Source organism: Eumetopias jubatus, unplaced genomic scaffold (assembly GCF_037043125.1).
Source record: "Eumetopias jubatus isolate StellerSeaLion01/CBP00866 unplaced genomic scaffold, mEumJub1_p1.0 scaffold_1, whole genome shotgun sequence".
NCBI classification, from domain to species: domain Eukaryota; kingdom Metazoa; phylum Chordata; class Mammalia; order Carnivora; family Otariidae; genus Eumetopias; species Eumetopias jubatus.
In genome coordinates, this window is record NW_028274807.1 from 325821 (window position 1) to 342942 (window position 17122).

General features: G+C 49.2%; 1 protein-coding gene across 1 annotated transcript in view; it reads left to right on the top strand.

Annotated features, from left to right (window-relative positions):
- LOC114203281 (uncharacterized) overlaps positions 1–15965 on the top strand; it is a 58650-nt gene extending 42685 nt beyond the window's left edge. Inside the window, 7 exon segments of the mRNA XM_088018956.1 lie at positions 4540–4666; positions 7948–8090; positions 8703–8905; positions 9750–9859; positions 10009–10150; positions 13112–14861; positions 15882–15965. Coding sequence (XP_087875082.1) covers positions 4540–4666; positions 7948–8090; positions 8703–8905; positions 9750–9859; positions 10009–10150; positions 13112–14861; positions 15882–15965 — 2559 coding nt within the window.
- Positions 15966–17122: the final 1157 nt, after the last annotated feature.

Here is a 17122-nt window from a genome sequence, read left to right on the forward strand (position 1 = left end):
ACCTAGTTGGGAGAGGAGGGAGACGGGGCCATGTGATGCTTGTCTCCATGGGACTATAATGGAATTTCAAAGAACTGGGTCTCCATCTCAGTCTCTCACATGCACATCGTAAGTATTCAACTGAGCCTTCCCAGAGTACTGACTTCCTCATCTGGTGGAGGGCATGGTAGCCTAGATCCTCTGAGGAGTAGATGCCCAGGCAGGATGAGATGAGCAAGAGATTCCTCAGGAGAAAATCCTGGGAGGACCTGGGAGGGAACAGGGGTTGGGGCAGCAGGTCTGACCCTTGGGCAGGAGATAGAAGGAATGGAGGTGGGTGGAAGTGTCTTCAACTGCAGTACAGGGTCATTGGGGCATCCTCAATCCAAAGTCACCCAGCAGAATGGGGCATCCTCAATCCAAAGTCACCCAGCAGAAAAGCCCCTCTGCTCCCAGGAATAGGCCTGCCTTGGTGTCCTTGCCAGGCTCAGTCACTGGCTGGGAGCAATCTGTAGGAAGAGTGGCCCCAGCACAAACAAGTGTGCATCCAAGAGGGGCAACCTCACATGCACCTCAGTCAGAAACCTGAGAGGCACATACTCACTTCTTGTGCTGCGCAAATCTACTCCTCCACAGGAGGAATTCCCATGAGCCTTTCTCCCTGGGGGGACCTCAGAAGAGAGAGGTGAGTGGGACAAACTGTAGATGGTCTCAGGGTAGCACCTGGCCCTCCTCTGCTCTCCATTCTGAATTCTGCTCACCCTCAGCCATCACCTCAGCACATCTCAATGGCTTAGCTGCGTAATTGATGCAAACCTTCACTCCTGAGGGGTCTGAGTCCGGGGACCCAGTGCCATCATGGTCCTCACGTCAGGGTGAAGGCCCACTGGGGCCAGATAATACATGAAGTACCAGCTCTAGTCTGGTTCACAGCAAACTTACCAAGTCCAGGACCCACCCAGTGGTCATTTGCCCATTTCCTGAGCATGTAATTGGAATCAATCTAGTTGACAACTGGAGTAACCCCCAGACTAGGTTCTTGGCCCATAGAGTGAGAGATATCATAGTAGAAAAGTCCAAGAGGAAACCCTTGAAACTACCCCCTCCAACTCCAGTCAAGATAGTAAATCACAGGCAATATCATATCCCAGGGAGGTCGTGGAAAGTAGTGCTGTTCAGTAGAAGGCATGGTCAATCTCTTGAGTATCTTGAGTAAATACCTTGCCATGGCATTGTAGGGCCCTTCTACCTAGGAACCATGCCACCTCTTCAGTCAGTGGATTTCAGATCTGAAATTTGTCTCAGGTCCAGAAACTGAGCAAAGGATTGTCATTTTTCATCCAGGTAACAGCCCTCAGTCTCCTGACTTTGCATTGTTGCCTTTAATTGTAGATGTTAAGCAGTGTCATTGTTGGCTGCCCATCTCTTTTGCCCCTTGAGATGCCATGCTCTATTAACCAACCCCACAACTCCCTATGGTCCAAGCCCCCTTGATTATTTCTTCTGCCTTGCTGGCCATCACTGTAATTGAAGCCATCTGGCCTCTCCTACCTCAGGGCTCCATCATCCCAATGGACATTCATGAGCCCAGCCCAGTGTCTTCCTCTCCTTCCATCAACCCCGACCTACAAAGGACAATCACCTACCACCAGATTTCTTAGTGGTGTTGATGTCCCTCCAATATTGCACTCCTTGTGGCCTTGGTGTATAGTTTGTCCCTGGGCCCTCCCATGGTATGCAATCTCTGCTGGGTCTTCTTGACTAATGAATTGCATTCATTCCAATACACCCGTTTCCCTCAGCCTTTTTGTTCCTTCCTCCGCCATCTGCCAGAACAACTCAGGTATTACCACCTCACTGACCACTGGCTTCTCCCAGCATCTAAATCTAAGAGCCACCCCCGCAGTTGGTTTGTCCCATTTCCTGAGGTTCCTGCCAGGGTATAAAATTGTGTGTCCTGAAAATTCTGATATGACCCTAGGGAAGGAGAATTAGCCAACCATACGGCTTTAAGGAAATTGGACAAGGCCGAAGGGGAGCCCTCAAGGCCAAGCTGCCCATCAGAGAAGTCCCGTCTCCCAGGAACAGGCCTGCCTTAGAGTTGCTGCCCCAGTGGATTTCAGTGGGCAGCAGCTGGGACACCTCTGAGTTATACTGCCTGTAGCTGGAGACCTGAGGGACATTTTCATGGCCTGCTGCTAAGGGAAGACAGCCCGTGCTCCACACAACTGCTGTGCAGACTGAAAACAGCAGGGCCTGTGCAAGTGCAGTGTGCACCAAAAGCGCCATGTGGTGGAAGGGGCTCACACAATGCCATGGCAACAGAAGGTTTTCTGAAATCAGGGCAATAGGAAGACTCAAAATCCCCCATCTCCACCTGCCACACGTTCCCATGCCCACCCTGCACCTGTGCAGTGCAGATCATACCCAACACCAGCTCTGGACTTTACCCCTCACTTGTGATGAGAACACACTTGCTGAATTTTACAGTCTTTTCCCCTTTATTTTGTTTAAATATTTTATTTATTTATTTATTTATTTATTTATTTATTCGGGAGAAAGAGACAGAGATAGCGAGAGAGAGCACAAGCAGGGAGGGGAGGAAGAAGCACTTCCCACTGAGCAGGGAGCCCGATGAGGGGCTCTAACCCAGGACCCCGAGATCATGACCTGAGCTGAAGGCAGACACTCAACCGACTGAGCCACCCAGGCACCCCTTCACCTTTCCTTTAGGAAAAAAAAATGTCAGTACCATTGTGCTGTATCTGGTTTTTAGATGAGAATCTGAGAAGGAGTTTTATTTGTCAAAGGCAGACCGGAGGCCTGAGCACTCGCCATACCCGCACCGTCAGCATCGAGCTACCTGCTTCCTTGCTGTTGCTGAGGACAAACATGATGTAGGGGAGGGTTCAAAGACAGGAACCTCTAGAAAGAGGAGCTTCCAAAAGAAATAAAAAATAAACTTGGCTAAAGCCCTTCATCTCAGAGAAATGCTGTGGGTTTTTCTGTGTGGCGTGGTTAGGAGAGGAGGTGCTGCCCGACTGCGATGCCTTTCCCATTCAGAACCTCCAGGGGCAGTGAGCAGAGCTGCAGACAGAATGACGGCAACGCGGGTGAACAGGAGAGAGGTCAGGGTCACAGCCTGGGGCCTCTGCCTGTGTACACAGCTCTCCCATACCACTACTGCATGCAGCTGTTTTTATAGAGCGACCAGGTAGAGGCAGAGAGCACCAGCATACTGGGTGCTGAGCTCCGCTAGAGCCCTGTTGCATTCCTCCACAGGGTCTGTTCTGTGTTGCCCTGGTGGTCCCCCAGAAGCCTGCCTCCCTTGGCCTCAGCTCCCATGCTGCCATCCCTGTGATTTCTCCTCAGGTCTTCATGCCACTGGCCCTTCACCTCCTTCCAGCCTGGAGGCCCACTCAACATCGTGGTCCTTTCATAGATTAGACCAGACCCTTATAAATATTTAGCACCTGCCATGTACTGAGATGGAGATGCTCCTGGAAAGTTCATTTTCCCTGAATTTTGTGCAGAAAATGATTATATACAACAGGTTCCTAAAAATCACGCTGTGTGTGGGTTGGGGGATGCAGGGGAAGAGTGGGTAAACTTATTTGGAGTAGAATTTAGGCCATCAGAACTTTTTAATGCCAACAGAAAACTTTCATCTGCACTTAATTCCTCTCAGAAAATCAAGAAGAATGCCAAACTTTACCCAAATAAAACATAATTTAATAAATGGTTAACTATAGGCAAGGGTAGAGAGACTCATTACACTTTTTAAGTTAAACCTGTTTGACTTACAAGGAACACACTAAGATTTCTCAAGGCCAACTGGTCTGAAAACTATTTAACATTCTCTTTAGGTATAAAATATTTGCAAAATCTGTATGAAGACAGGATACCTTAATTATTGTTCATGTTCAAGTCACTACATTGCCAAACCCCTTTCTTTTGAGTCTACATTAGCATTTATATTCACTCATCTCCTTCAACAAATGACAGAACAAACTTGGATCTCCCTGGAAATGAGATCTTTGCTCTAATTCAGTCTAATTATGTTATCCAGGAGAGCTGATGACTGACTTCCCGGGAAACTCAACATTCTCCTTCCACAAAGCTTTCAGCCAACTCTCCAGGGCTACTTCAGTGGCTTCCTATGTGTCTCCCCACCTCGGACATCTCCCTGATGATGATTTGTGACTTGTATGCTAGGCAGTCTCTCTTTTTTTCCCTTGGCCCCAAGAACTGCCACCCTTTTCAAGACACAATACAGGCATGGCCTCCAACACCATGGAGTGCACATCTCATGGGCATTTTCTGGGTCTGGGGGCGGCAGCCGCCTGAGAAGTTGGCTGTGCAAAACCAGAAGAGGGAAACAGGAAAGTATGCACCAGCCTCCAGGATGGGGAGGGACAAGGACAGGTGGGTCCAGGGTGCCTGGAAGGGTCAGAGGTGCTAGAGATGACTCAGGGACATTTGAGGTGAACAGGGCACACACAGCCTCAGAGCGGCAAGAAGCATCCCCAGGAGTGCGATGTTGTCACTTGGTCTTTGCAGTCAGATGTCATCTATCAGAGTGTGTTCGAACTGATCCACAAGGAGGACAGAGCCATGTTCCGGAGCCAGTTTCTCTGGCCTGCAGATGCAGCACCTGTCAGCAGAGAGGGTGAGCAGGACATCCACCGTAAGTCACCAAGGCTTGTTGGGGGGGGCGGAGAGCTAAACGCAGAATCAACCCTGTACATGTGTTTCAACCCTTATAGTCCATGAGGAAGAAATCAGACCAGGAAGCCAGGCTTTCTCAGCTCCAATGTATATTTTGTTAAGCACTGATGGAGCACTCACTAAGTCCCAGGTGTATGAGGGGAAGAGAAGAGGAAGGGCTGCATCGGGAATCAGGTAGTGTGTGTTGGCATAGGACTCTGCATCCTTCAGAACCATCTCATATCTGTGAGCTCATGTGGTCCTCCTAGGAACTAGAAAATACACATAAGGCATGAGCATCTGTTGATTTTACTACCAGTAGGATACAGGGAGGGATTTTTGCAGAACTTGTTCACTGCTGTATTCCCAGTGCCTAGAACAGTACCTGAGACAAAGTAAACATATAAATGTTGAGATGAGGAAAGTGATGTTTGCCCAGATGGATCCAACTGGTGAATGATAAGACTCACGCTGGAGGAAATACCCTCCCTGCCTGCCCAGGTAAGAGCATCCCCTAAGGGCAGACAGGTGCATCCCCTGAGCGATGATCAAACTGGTAGGCGACTCATATTTGTGTATCTGGTGAGTATACGAGGTATGAGGCCATTATGACCATAGCGTGTTACTCTGCCAACTGGTGGGATACCATAGGCAAAAGGCAATATTGTCATTTACAAGTAAATGCTATTTTGAAAGGACCCCTTTCCAAGTATTTAGAGTACATTTAAGGCACCCACACAGGCTGCAAAGAAAGGCTCTTCCCTGTTTTGTTGTGAAGGATGGTTAGAAAAAAATAAAATACTCAAAAAACAGAGGCTTCAATTAGAAAAAAATGAGTCCATATGCCAATGTGCACACTAATAATGACATGCTTTTGTGATGGATAACTTAAAATACTGAGCACGAAGAAATTTACAAGACTGACTACAAGATATGGTTGTGTAACTTCATAAGACACAGCTTCATTCAGTTCAGCTTTGGCTGCTGTGATTTTAGTCCATCTCTTTCCAAAGCCTGCTCCCACTCCAGACATTCTACCCAAGACTCTGTCTTGACCTGCCATAAGTCCAGCAGGGTAGTTACTTATCGCAAAACAGGTCTTCACTTTTTTTCTTTCCTATTATCAGCTCACCGAAGGGAGGAACCCTCTCCTCAGCATTGAGCTTTGCACCCCTGTGCCTCCACCCCTGTCCCTGTTGACCAGCTAGGGTCAAAAGAGAAAGGAAAAGAAATTTGAGGTCCAGACTTTCATACAGCTCCTGACACTGCCAAGTCTGAATTATGTCCTTAACAATGGATACTCTGGAATTTTGCATATAATTTCATACTTTTAAATACCTTTTACACTGTTATAGCCCTGCAGTAGCAGAAACCATACAGCAGTATACCCACGTTTATAAATGACATTTCTTCAGAATAAAAGTAAAACTTTAATGCCATGCTATAAAAATGCCAGAAAAATGTCTGAAGACCACCCAACTAAACCAAATTCAAGTTGATGTGTGTTTTATACATGTGTGTATATGTTCTAACATTTATTGAGGGTATACCGTGTGCCAGGCACTGTGCTAGGGGTTTTATTAAATGATATTACAGGGGCGCCTGGGTGGCTCAGTCGTTAAGCGTCTGCCTTCGGCTCACGTCATGATCCCGGGGTCCTGGGATCGAGCCCCACATCGGGCTCCCTGCTCCGTGGGAAGCCTGCCTCTCCCTCTCCCACTTCCCCTGCCTGTGTTCCTGCTCTCGCTGTGTCTCTCTGTCAAATAAATAAATAAAATCTGAAAAAATAAATAAATAAGATTACAATAGTAAAACTTATCAGATCATAAGCCTTCCTTTGTTCCTCCCTCTAGCCTGCTTTTTTATTCTTCTGCAGCACTTAAGTCTTAGACCAATCAATTTTCATGTGACACAGGGAAAACCATCCATGTAACCATAATCTGACTTGTCAGGTTGAGAATTACAGCAAAAGAGAACAAATTTGGTTTTTGCATCTTTGACTTTCTAATGAAGCTTCATTGGTACTTCTATTTTTAACCCAAGAGTTTGGGATTTTTCTCATTATCCTTTGCAAAGACTTCCCTACAAACCCCTAGGACAGGAAAGAGAGCAAACTGAACCAGCACTCCAAAACAGGTTGAAAGCAGCATTGTTTTTCATGGATAAATGGGGCAGGAGAGTGCAGGGGGAAGAAACAGCATGGATGCAAAGTCCCCGAAGCAGAAGTGCACTTAGCATAGATAAGCAATGGCCAGGAGGCCACTGAGAAGGGCACAGGGAAGGGGAAACTAACTGGCCAGTGCCTGGGCAGGAAAGGGTGCGGGATAAGGGAGGAAGTCACTGAAGAGTTCTAAACACAAAATGGACATGGTCTGATCTATATTTAAGTCACTCTGGGGGCGCCTGGGTGGCTCAGTTGTTGGGCGTCTGCCTTTGGTTCAGTTCATGATCACAGGGTCCTGGGATCAAGCCCCGTATCGGGCTCCCTGCTCAGCGGGAAGCCTGCTTCTCCCTCTGCCTGCCGCTCCCCCTGCTTGTGTTCCCTCTCTCACTGTGTCTCTCTCTCTGTCAAATAAAATAAAAATAAAACCTTTAATAAATAAATAAAGTCACTCTGGCTACTGAGTGGAGGACAGACCATAGGAGCAAGGGTGGAAGCAGGGACACCAGTTAGAAGGCTATGGCAAATTTAAAGGGGGAAAAAATGATGAGAGTAACAGCCAATTTATATAGAGGTTACAATGCGCCAGGCACTATTCCAACTGCTTTACATATATAAATATATTTCTCCTTACAACCTTATTAAGTCAGATCAGATAACTGGGACCTATGGAGATGTTACATAACTTGTCCAGGGTCCATGCTCTTCTCAACTAGATGTTCCACCCAGCTGATGAGAGACTGACCAGCATAGCAGAGTGAAGTGATGAGAAGTAGTTGGCTCCAAGGAATATTTCAACAGTAGAACCAATAGGGTTCCTGGATATATATGTTATGTGCAGCATCTCACTTTTAATTTGATTCTCATGACACTCTAAGGCATGGAGGCAGGCAGGACTGCTAGCATCATCTGATGAATGAGAAAGCCAGCTGGAGTGGTGGATCAAGGTCATCCTACTGGGCAAGGCCAAGGTTCACTGGGCCACAGGGCTTGTGACCCCACATTCTCTCCACCCACCAGCTTCTTTGGGAACTATAGATATTTCAGTTCTGTGATGATGAGTGTTCTGGTAGAGCTTCCTCATTTGTCTGTCTTCCCAGCTCTGCCAGGAGAGAAGTTTCTCTCACTTAGTGGCACCTCCACCGACAGCCTGCAGCATCAGCCCTTGGATGACCCCTCCTATCTGGAAAGAAGTTTTGTTTGTCGGTTCCGCTGCCTGCTGGACAATTCTTCCGGGTTTCTGGTAATCACACTGTCCTTACAGGCTCAGGAACTTCCTATACCAGTGCTCTGCCCAGATGGGACACTGCCCAAGGGTTGAGCCAGGCTTCCTCACCATCCCAGGATGGTGAATCTGGCCTTCAGCTCACTGCCATTTCAGAATACCAGGTTGTCTTTTGAACCTTCCTCTGCCTGGTTAAGATATGGGATTTGTTTACTTGGGATTTAGTTACACCTGTTACCTATAGTGCATCCTAAGTGGAGATCCCTGGTGAACCCGGGATGTTAACATCCACCTTCTTCACCATCCCCCAAGTAAGCTAAAAGTGCCTACCAATTCCTGGATACCCTCTCACAGCTCAATTAACTCTGCAGCCCTTTGAAAAAGGCTGTGTGGGTCAGGGACTGAAGGGAGGACTGAGAAGCCATGAAAAATAATCAGGGCCTAATGGGCAGAGCAGAATGAGGAAGCTCCAAACCTGCACACACCAATACTGAGTCCTACCTGTTCAACTACAAGGAGGGTAGGGGACCCTATGAGTTCCATAAGAGGAAAGTCATATCGACTATTTTAGCTACTTAACATCCTCTTCTCTTTTCCCTTCTCATTATGTTTGGGGTCTCCTTTTTCTAGGAGTTGAATTTCCATGGCCATCTTAAGTTCCTCTCTGGACAGAACAATAGGTCAGAAGATGGTATCCTCATGTCTCCTCAGCGCACCCTGTTTGCCATTGCAGCACCTTGCCAGCCACTCACCATCCTGGAGCTCCAAGACAAAACATTTCTTTTCCAAACAAAACACAAATTGGATTTCACACCTATAGCCTGTGATTCCAGGTACACCCCTCTGACCAGAAATCTTGACTCCTAGAGAACCAAGGGTGCTCCCAGAGCAATTATGGTCCAAATCCTGAGTCTAGAACCAAAGGCAAGGCAAGAACAATTGGCCGATCCTGTCCAAACAGGTTCTGTAATGAGAGTGAGTAGAAAAGATGCCACTTATAAGGGCAAGGGAGCAAACCTTCCACGTAGGAGTATGGGGGTATGATGCAGAAAGCAAATCCCAGGTAATACTTGTCTCCCTCTCAGAGACTTCCAGTAACAAATCATAGTGAACCCCCAAGAAGTCCCACTATGAAAAACCTAACTAACTAGGTTTGACCCAATTGTTCCCAAATTTTGACCAGTGAACCTTTCTGGGGGGAATCAGTTAACATGCTACGATGCCAGTGCCCCTTAGAACACATTCTAGAAAGCACCGGCCTAAGAGCAGGTGCTTCGGTGTATTGTTAGTGCTGGAACTTGCAAGTTTTATTTCTTCCTCAAAGATGCTGGGGAGTCACAGAGCCCTTTGATGAAGGCAGTGGAATTCGCCCTCAACAAGGTTAATGTGGGTACTGACCCCCGTTCCACAGCACAGGTTTAAAGCAGAATTTTGGGACAGGGGTGCGGTAGAAGTGGCTGACAGGGCACCACGCTCCCGCCAGCGCGGAGGCCTCTTCGAGGTCGGCTCCAGCCCCGAGGCTAGCAGAGGCGCCCCTTCCGGACCCGGACGGCCCAGAGAAGACCGCTGCCGGCGCCTGGGCGCAAAGCTGAGCGGCCTGCAAAGGCTCCCCGTGAGGCGCTGGGAAGGGCGGGCAGCAGGGCTGTAAGCCGAGGGGGTGCCGCTTCTCCTCCGCAGAGGCAAGCTGGTCCTGGGTTACACCGACAGCGAACTCTGCAGGACGGGCTCCGGCTACCAGTTCGTCCACGCGGCCGACATGACGCACTGCGCCGAGAACCACGTGCGGCGTGAGTTCGGGAGGCGCCCTCGGGGCCCGGCCCTGCCCCGCGGCCGCCTCCCGCCTCCTCCCGCAGCGCCGGCTGCAGAGGGCTGGGGGGGCGGGGCCCGAGGCTCCGACGCGCGCGCAGTCCGTCTGTCTGTCTGTCTGTCTGGGCAGTGATGAGGACGGGCGAGAGCGGCCTCACGGTGTTCCGGCTGCTCACCAAGGAGGCCGGCTGGCTGTGGGTGCAGTCCAACGCCCGCCTGCTGTTCCGCGGCGGCCAGCCCGACTCCATCGTCGCCCGACAGCGGGCCCTGACGTAAGTAGGGCCCGGGCGGGAAGGGAGGGCCCTGTCGTAAAGGAGGGCCCGACGTCTGCGGTGCCCGACGGCAGAGCGCACTGACAGAAATGAGGTTCTTGCGCCCTCCCCGCGGTGAGGACCCTGTCGTAAAAGCGAGGTCCCGACGTACGTGCGATCCTGAAACAAGACGTAAATAAAAGCCCCTAAGGGAGGCCCCCCACACAAATGCGGGCCGGAAGGGCGGGCCCGAAGGGAGGGTCCCACGCAAATGCGGGCCGGAAGGGCGGGCCCGAAGGGAGGGTCCCACGCAAATGCGGGCCGGAAGGGCGGGCCCGAAGGGAGGGTCCCACGCAAATGCGGGCCGGAAGGGCGGGCCCGAAGGGAGGGTCCCACGCAAATGAGGGCCGGAAGGGCGGGCCCGAAGGGAGGGTCCCACGCAAATGCGGGCCGGAAGGGCGGGACCGAAGGGAGGCCCCCACACAAATGCGGGCCGGAAGGGCGGGCCCGAAGGGAGGGTCCCACGCAAATGCGGGCCGGAAGGGCGGGACCGAAGGGAGGCCCCCACACAAATGCGGGCCCGAAGGGCGGGCCCGAAGGGAGGGTCCCACGCAAATGCGGGCCGGAAGGGCGGGCCCGAAGGGAGGGTCCCACGCAAATGAGGGCCGGAAGGGAGGGCCCAAGGAAGGGTCCAACGCTAATGTGATTGCGGATCAGTCAAGATCGTTGTCAATATATCGCTGTATTTCCTTCAGGTATGTTTTGACTCATATTTAAGTTTTATACTTGAAATTATATTCTATATATAGTTTTATATATATATAAGTAAATGGAATCCCAGGAAAAGAACCGAGAGAGTGGGCAATATATCTATACCTATATCTATCTTATCTATTTGTGTGCGTGTGTGTATACATGTTTGAAGAAATAATGACCAGAAACGTCTCCAGTCTGGGAAAAATTATAATTACAGATTCAAGAACCTCAGCAAATTCCAAGCAGGATAAATACAAAGAAAACCACACCAAGGCATATCCTGGTCAGATTGTTGAACACCAAAGCTAAAGAGAAAACTTTAAAAGCAGTCTAAGATAAAAAGCACATTACATACAAGAAACAATTCAGATTATTGTGGACTTCTCAACAGAAAAAATGGTGATCAGAAATCATTGGAACAATATCTTTGACAGTGCTTTTAAAAAATTGTCAACTCTGAATTCTGTGAACAGTGAACATATCCTTCAAAAATAATAGCAAACGAAGACATTTTCATTAAAGGAAAAAAAATCCAACAATTTATTGCCAGTAGATCTGCACTATAAGAAATGCTAGAAGAGGGCGCCTGGGTGGCTGAGTTGGTTAAGCGACTGCCTTCGGCTCAGGTCATGATCCTGGAATCCCGGGATCGAGTCCTGCATCGGGCTCCCTGCTCGGCGGGGAGTCTGCTTCTCCCTCTGACCCTCTTCCCTCTCGTGCTCTCTATCTCCCATTCTCTCTCTCAAATAAATAAATAAAATCTTTAAAAAAAAAAAGAAATGCTAAAAGAAATATGTCAGGTGGAAGGGAAATGAAATCCACTAAGAGTTTGAACCTCGAAAAGGGAGTGGACAGGATGAGAAATGGTAACCATGTGGATAAATATAAAATACTATTTTTCCTTTTTGAAAAATACATGTGACTGCTTAAGCCAAAAATATAACATAGCATGGGATTTATAACATATATAGATGTAATATATATGACACCTCTAGGATAAAGGATAGGTGTTAGGAGTACATGGACCATTGCAAGAGGCATATGTTTTATGTAAAGTGGCACAGTACTAATTCTAAGTAGACATTGAAATCTTGAGGGTATATTTCATAATTTCAAAAGCAACCATTAAAAATATAATGCAAAAGATAGAACCAAAAATACAGTATAGAAGTGAAAATGAATTTCTTAAAAAATTAATGTATCTAGGCAGGAAAGGGGTGAATAGAGGGGAAGAAGGGGGGACAAACAAATATAAAAGACCCAAATCCAGACATTGCAATAATGCCACTAAATGTTAATGGATAAAACACGCCAGTTAAAACACACAGATTGTCGAAATGGTTTTTTAAAAAAGCACTCAACCATATGCCTTCTACAAGAGATATATTTTTAGTATATGTGCTGTTGAAGCAAGCACAAGAAATATATTTTTAAATAGTGACACAAATAAGTTGAAAGGAATAAGACATAAAATAAGATATGTGGTACAAGCAGTAAGTACAAGAAAGCCAGAGTGGTGGTATTCATATCATACAAAGCAGACTTAAGGACAAAGACTATGACCAGAGATCTTAAGGTGAGATACCAGCTTCTCTAAAGGTCCCTCCAGTGATGGAGTTTCCTATGCCCACAGCATCCCAGTCAGCTCCTGTCAAAGACACTCCATGTTAGTTCAGTTTTCCTTTGTGGACCTACAAACCAAATGTGAGATTCCAAGTGGAGTCAGGCCAGCAAGTGAAGGTTTTTCACCTTGCTGAGCGTGGTGTTGACATGGCTGTTGGGGCGGCCCTATAGCAGCCATATACCATGTGTCTTTTGGAAGGGAAGAAGGGAGAGGAGGAAGGAGGGGGAAATTATTTTTCACAGTGAAAAACAGTTGCATGTATCATATTTGCATAATGATTCTTTTCGACGTAAACTTGAAGTTTAGGGAATTGCTACATGTGTTTTTGGAAAACTCATCCCACAAATAAGCAGTTTCCTCTGAGACTGCTTCAGAATTCAAGACAGAAAGTATTGGCCAAGATTTTATACTCCAAAGAATGCAAAAGAGAAGCAAGTTCAATATTATGTCTTCTCCCTTGGATGGAAAAACCAGAACAGATGATGTCCAGCGCCTTGCTCACTTGTTCAGTTACTTGGCCATTACTGTCCCCTGACCAGGAGACTCCCTTTCTCACTCATATACCCATTCTCAGATGTGGTCTTGTGTTTTCTTAACCACAGGAATGCAGAGGGGGAGGAGCACCTGCGCAAGAGGGCCCTGCAGCTGCCATTCATCTTCACCACAGGGGAAGCCATCCTGTATGACAGCAGCCCCCTGAGCCCTGTGACTGCCCCCCCAGCCAGGAAGCGGATCAGGGCAAGGAAGGGCACCCCCACTGGTCAGGGCCCTGTGCACCCAGGCTCTCTTCTGGGAGCCATGATGCAGCAAGATGAATCCATATACTTGTCCTGCATTGCCCCAACCCCACAAGGCTCACTCTTGGAGAGGTGGAGGTCCAATGACAGTCATGAGTGCAAGGAAGAGCAAGAGGAGGAGGAAGACCACTCCCTCCTGGCTCTCACTGAGACCCTGCTGGAGAAGGACACAGAAGAACAGCCTGATCTCTGCTCCACTCTCCAGCACCTGGGGGTCACCGACCTCAGCCAGCGTCTGTGGGAAGAGAGCCTTCTCAGGGCTGACTCAGGCCCTGCAGGATCTCAGAATTGCCACCCACTACCACCCAGCCAGGGAGGGGGCGCCCACAGGGGAAAGGAAGTGCTTTTTCATGACAGTGGGAATGTGGCACTGCCCCCACCATCCAGCACAACTGCGCCACAGACCCTGAAGCCACAGCCTTCACTGGGCTCGGGCCAGCTCAGCATGGAAGTGACTCCACCTCAGCACATGGGCACAGTGCCCGGCTACCTTCACACACACACCCAGCATTTTCTCATCTCTGGCCCCACACTCCAGAGTTCTCCACAGTGGCAGCTTCAGCACAGCCAGGATATGCCTTTGAATTTCAGGATATGCCAGAAACCAACAATATTTGACCTCAGCCCCCTCCCTGAGGCCTCCAGCCCCAGCCAACCTGGCCAGGTGTTTCAGCCAAACCACACATCTTCACTCCCTTTAGGAGAAAATGTCCCTGGACACCTGGCTGACCCAGGTGCTCGTGTTCTGGATTTTTGCAAAGAACCGGTGACCTGGACGGCCTCACACAGTGGTCAGTGTCAAGAGCCCTTGATCACCTCAGACCCCACCTCCTGTGGCACCTATCCTTTGGAAAGCATTTGGGATTCCCCCATCCAGGGCCAGCCAGCACTAGTCCCTGTGGAGGTGGAGTCAGGGCAGGTAGCAAGGCAGGCCCAGCCTGACCCCTTCCACCACCTTTGGTCGACCATGGCCAACCTGTGCCCTCCATGGGCAGGGCCAGCCAGTGACATTCCTCCTAACTTGTGCTGGGGTTTGCCCCCATCTGTGCAGGGAGAAGCAGGTAACCCAAAGGACACAGCTGGGAGTCAAGAGCACCCACCCCACTCCCTGGTGGTGAGCCAGTTCTCGGGGAGCTCTACCTGCCCTTCCCAGGAGCTCCTGCATAGACCCTTGGCTATGCAGGACTCTTACAGCATGGACCCCTGCCCAGCTGCCAAGCAACAGCAGTGGGTACAAATGGGGCTACAGACCCAGGAAGCTTGTGGGCCAGTGAGAGAAGGGTTGCCAACTGCCCAGCCCTTGGGTGGCTGCCCAAGAGATGCCATCCCCCAGGCCCTGAAGCTGAGCCCCTTCCTATGCTCCCTAGGCATAGGCAGCAGCCAAGGCAAGAGCCCAGCTGAAGCCACAATGCACAGCAAGGACAGACGGGTCATCGCAGCCCCAGGGGCTGTGGGGAGACCCCAGGTGCAGTCCAGCCTGACCCTGCCTCACTGCCCTCCTGACTCTGCCTGGCCACCTGCATCTATGCAGGGCAGCCGTGACATCTAGCTCCAGGTAAGTGTTGGCAAGCAGGACCACGGGGATTTGTGGGTAGCAGGGAGGGGCACTCTACCTCACTGGTCAAGTGCAGAGCTGCTAGCAAATCTGGATGTGAGGGGGCATCTGCCCAGCTGGCTAGTTTCGGAGGGGGATCCCACCAGCCCAGCTGGTCCGAAGCACAGCATTACTGTGAAGCTGCAGTGCAGGGATACATGGAGGGATTCTGCAAATGTAGCAGGTCCCTGTCAGTGTTGGTCGACTGAGGCTAGTAATGGTGGCAGGAGCGGCTTTACCCCTGGGAGTAGTGTGGTTGTAACCTGGTGGGCCCTCCAGCTGGGCATCACTGAGCCACCTGGACACCTGCTTTGTAATGTAATTTAGCCCAGCTTTGGACCCCCAGAGTTGGATTGGTTGTATTCTGAATTTGACACGCTATTCTGCTGTGCTCCCCCCAGTACCATTTCCAACACCAATAAGCAGGTTAGTGCTCAAGCATTGCTCACTGCCTGGTGCTGGCAGGGAATGAGGACACACATACAGATCCTGCAAATAATTGTAATTCACACCCTCAAATGCAGCTTCGCATAAAAGTCACACCAGCAGTGTCGTGACCCCTCCCACTTCACACAGAGGAGCAGATGTGCCTTTCCGGTGACATAGGGCTGCCCTCAGGGCTCAGCTCAAATCTGGTTTTCCTGAACCCCAGGCAGCCCGATATAGCTTCACTGGGAGCTCCCCTTCACTTCTCTGGATTTTCTGCCCCTTCTCATGTCACACTGCCACCTCTCATTTCTGGCATCCTCGGGCTCCCTCAGCTTACACCCCCTTTCCAATTTTTTATTTTCCAACTGTTGTAAGTTAGAAAATCAGAAGACCGAATCTGTTAGACTTCTATCTGAAACCAAAGTAATTCCTAATTAAAGCCTCAAACTTACATCTTTTATAAACAAGTATCGATTTTAGAGTCCTTGGGTTAACCCTTGTCTTCTGTAATTTTGTTCTAACTGCTCTAAATGTTTCCCATTTTCCCATCAGCAGTGTGACCAAAACAAAGTGCACAGCACCATAGCACTTGGGATTCCAGGCCCAAAAGGAAGCACGTTTTCCTCCAAATTCTGACTTAGAAAGACTGTATTGTGCTTTTTGCCCCTGTCTGTGGACATGATCTGGAGTCTTAACTACTGACATTTTCCCTGGAATTGAAGTATCTTAAATTTTTCATATTGCTGGGTGAATATTTAACTTTTTTCTATGTGTATAAATACACACTTATCTGAAAGCTTAGTCTCTGGATCCCAAAGGGGGGTGTGTGTGTGTGTGTGTGTGTGTTTTACTTCATTTCATTCTGTGTACTTTATACTCAAGAGACATATGGAATTCTCATCTTTGTTTAAAAAGTAACTTTTGAATCACAAAAACATTAATAGGAAAGGGGCACTATGGACATGTTCCCACATTTGCCTTCACGATGACACTTCCAAGCTCAGAGCTGAAGCCAGCATCAGACAACCTGTTTGCAATCAGGGCCATCCAGACACATGGTTCTTACAGCATGGTGACATGCTGACAGCCACACGTGGGGAAGAGATATGTGCCCTTTGGCCTGGACCCCTGGAGAGGGCTTGACTTTCACCCAGTATCTTGGACACAGGAGAAGTGGGTCCTCTGTGGAGCCCATGTGCAGGAGGAATGGTGTTCTGCCCTAGAGGATGGCATGGGAACGTGGTAGATGGAAGATCCATACAGTGGTACACGTTTGAAGCACAGGGTGCATGCCCCTCAGTCTCCCAACAGAGCAAAAGGAAAAAGGTTGGCGGCGACTGCTTCTCCTTCCATAAAGGACTCAGAATGGTTGAGGGTTATAGTAGCACTTCCACTGACTTCTGTGGCTTCCACCACAGGACTCATTGTTCAGGAGCTAAATGGACCAGATGTCATCAAGTATGACCACCATTGGACCTGCTCACTAGTGTCACCCAGAACCAGGCACATAGTAGGTGTTTAATGAATGTGCATTGTATGTATGCATGAATGAAAGCACAGGCGAAGAAACCACAGCACAGAAACACAGAGGCCCAGGAACCAGCCCATTCAGAACCCAACAGAAGGACCCTTCTGATGCCACCAGGTCCACCAGCAGTTACCAGAAACCGTGTGACCTGCACAGGGCAAGCCACCATGTTCATTTTCCACAGCATCAGATCGGGTGATGGTTGATGTTGTTTCATGTATGGAATGTCTGCCATTTTGGACCCTTGGACCTAAAACACTGAAGC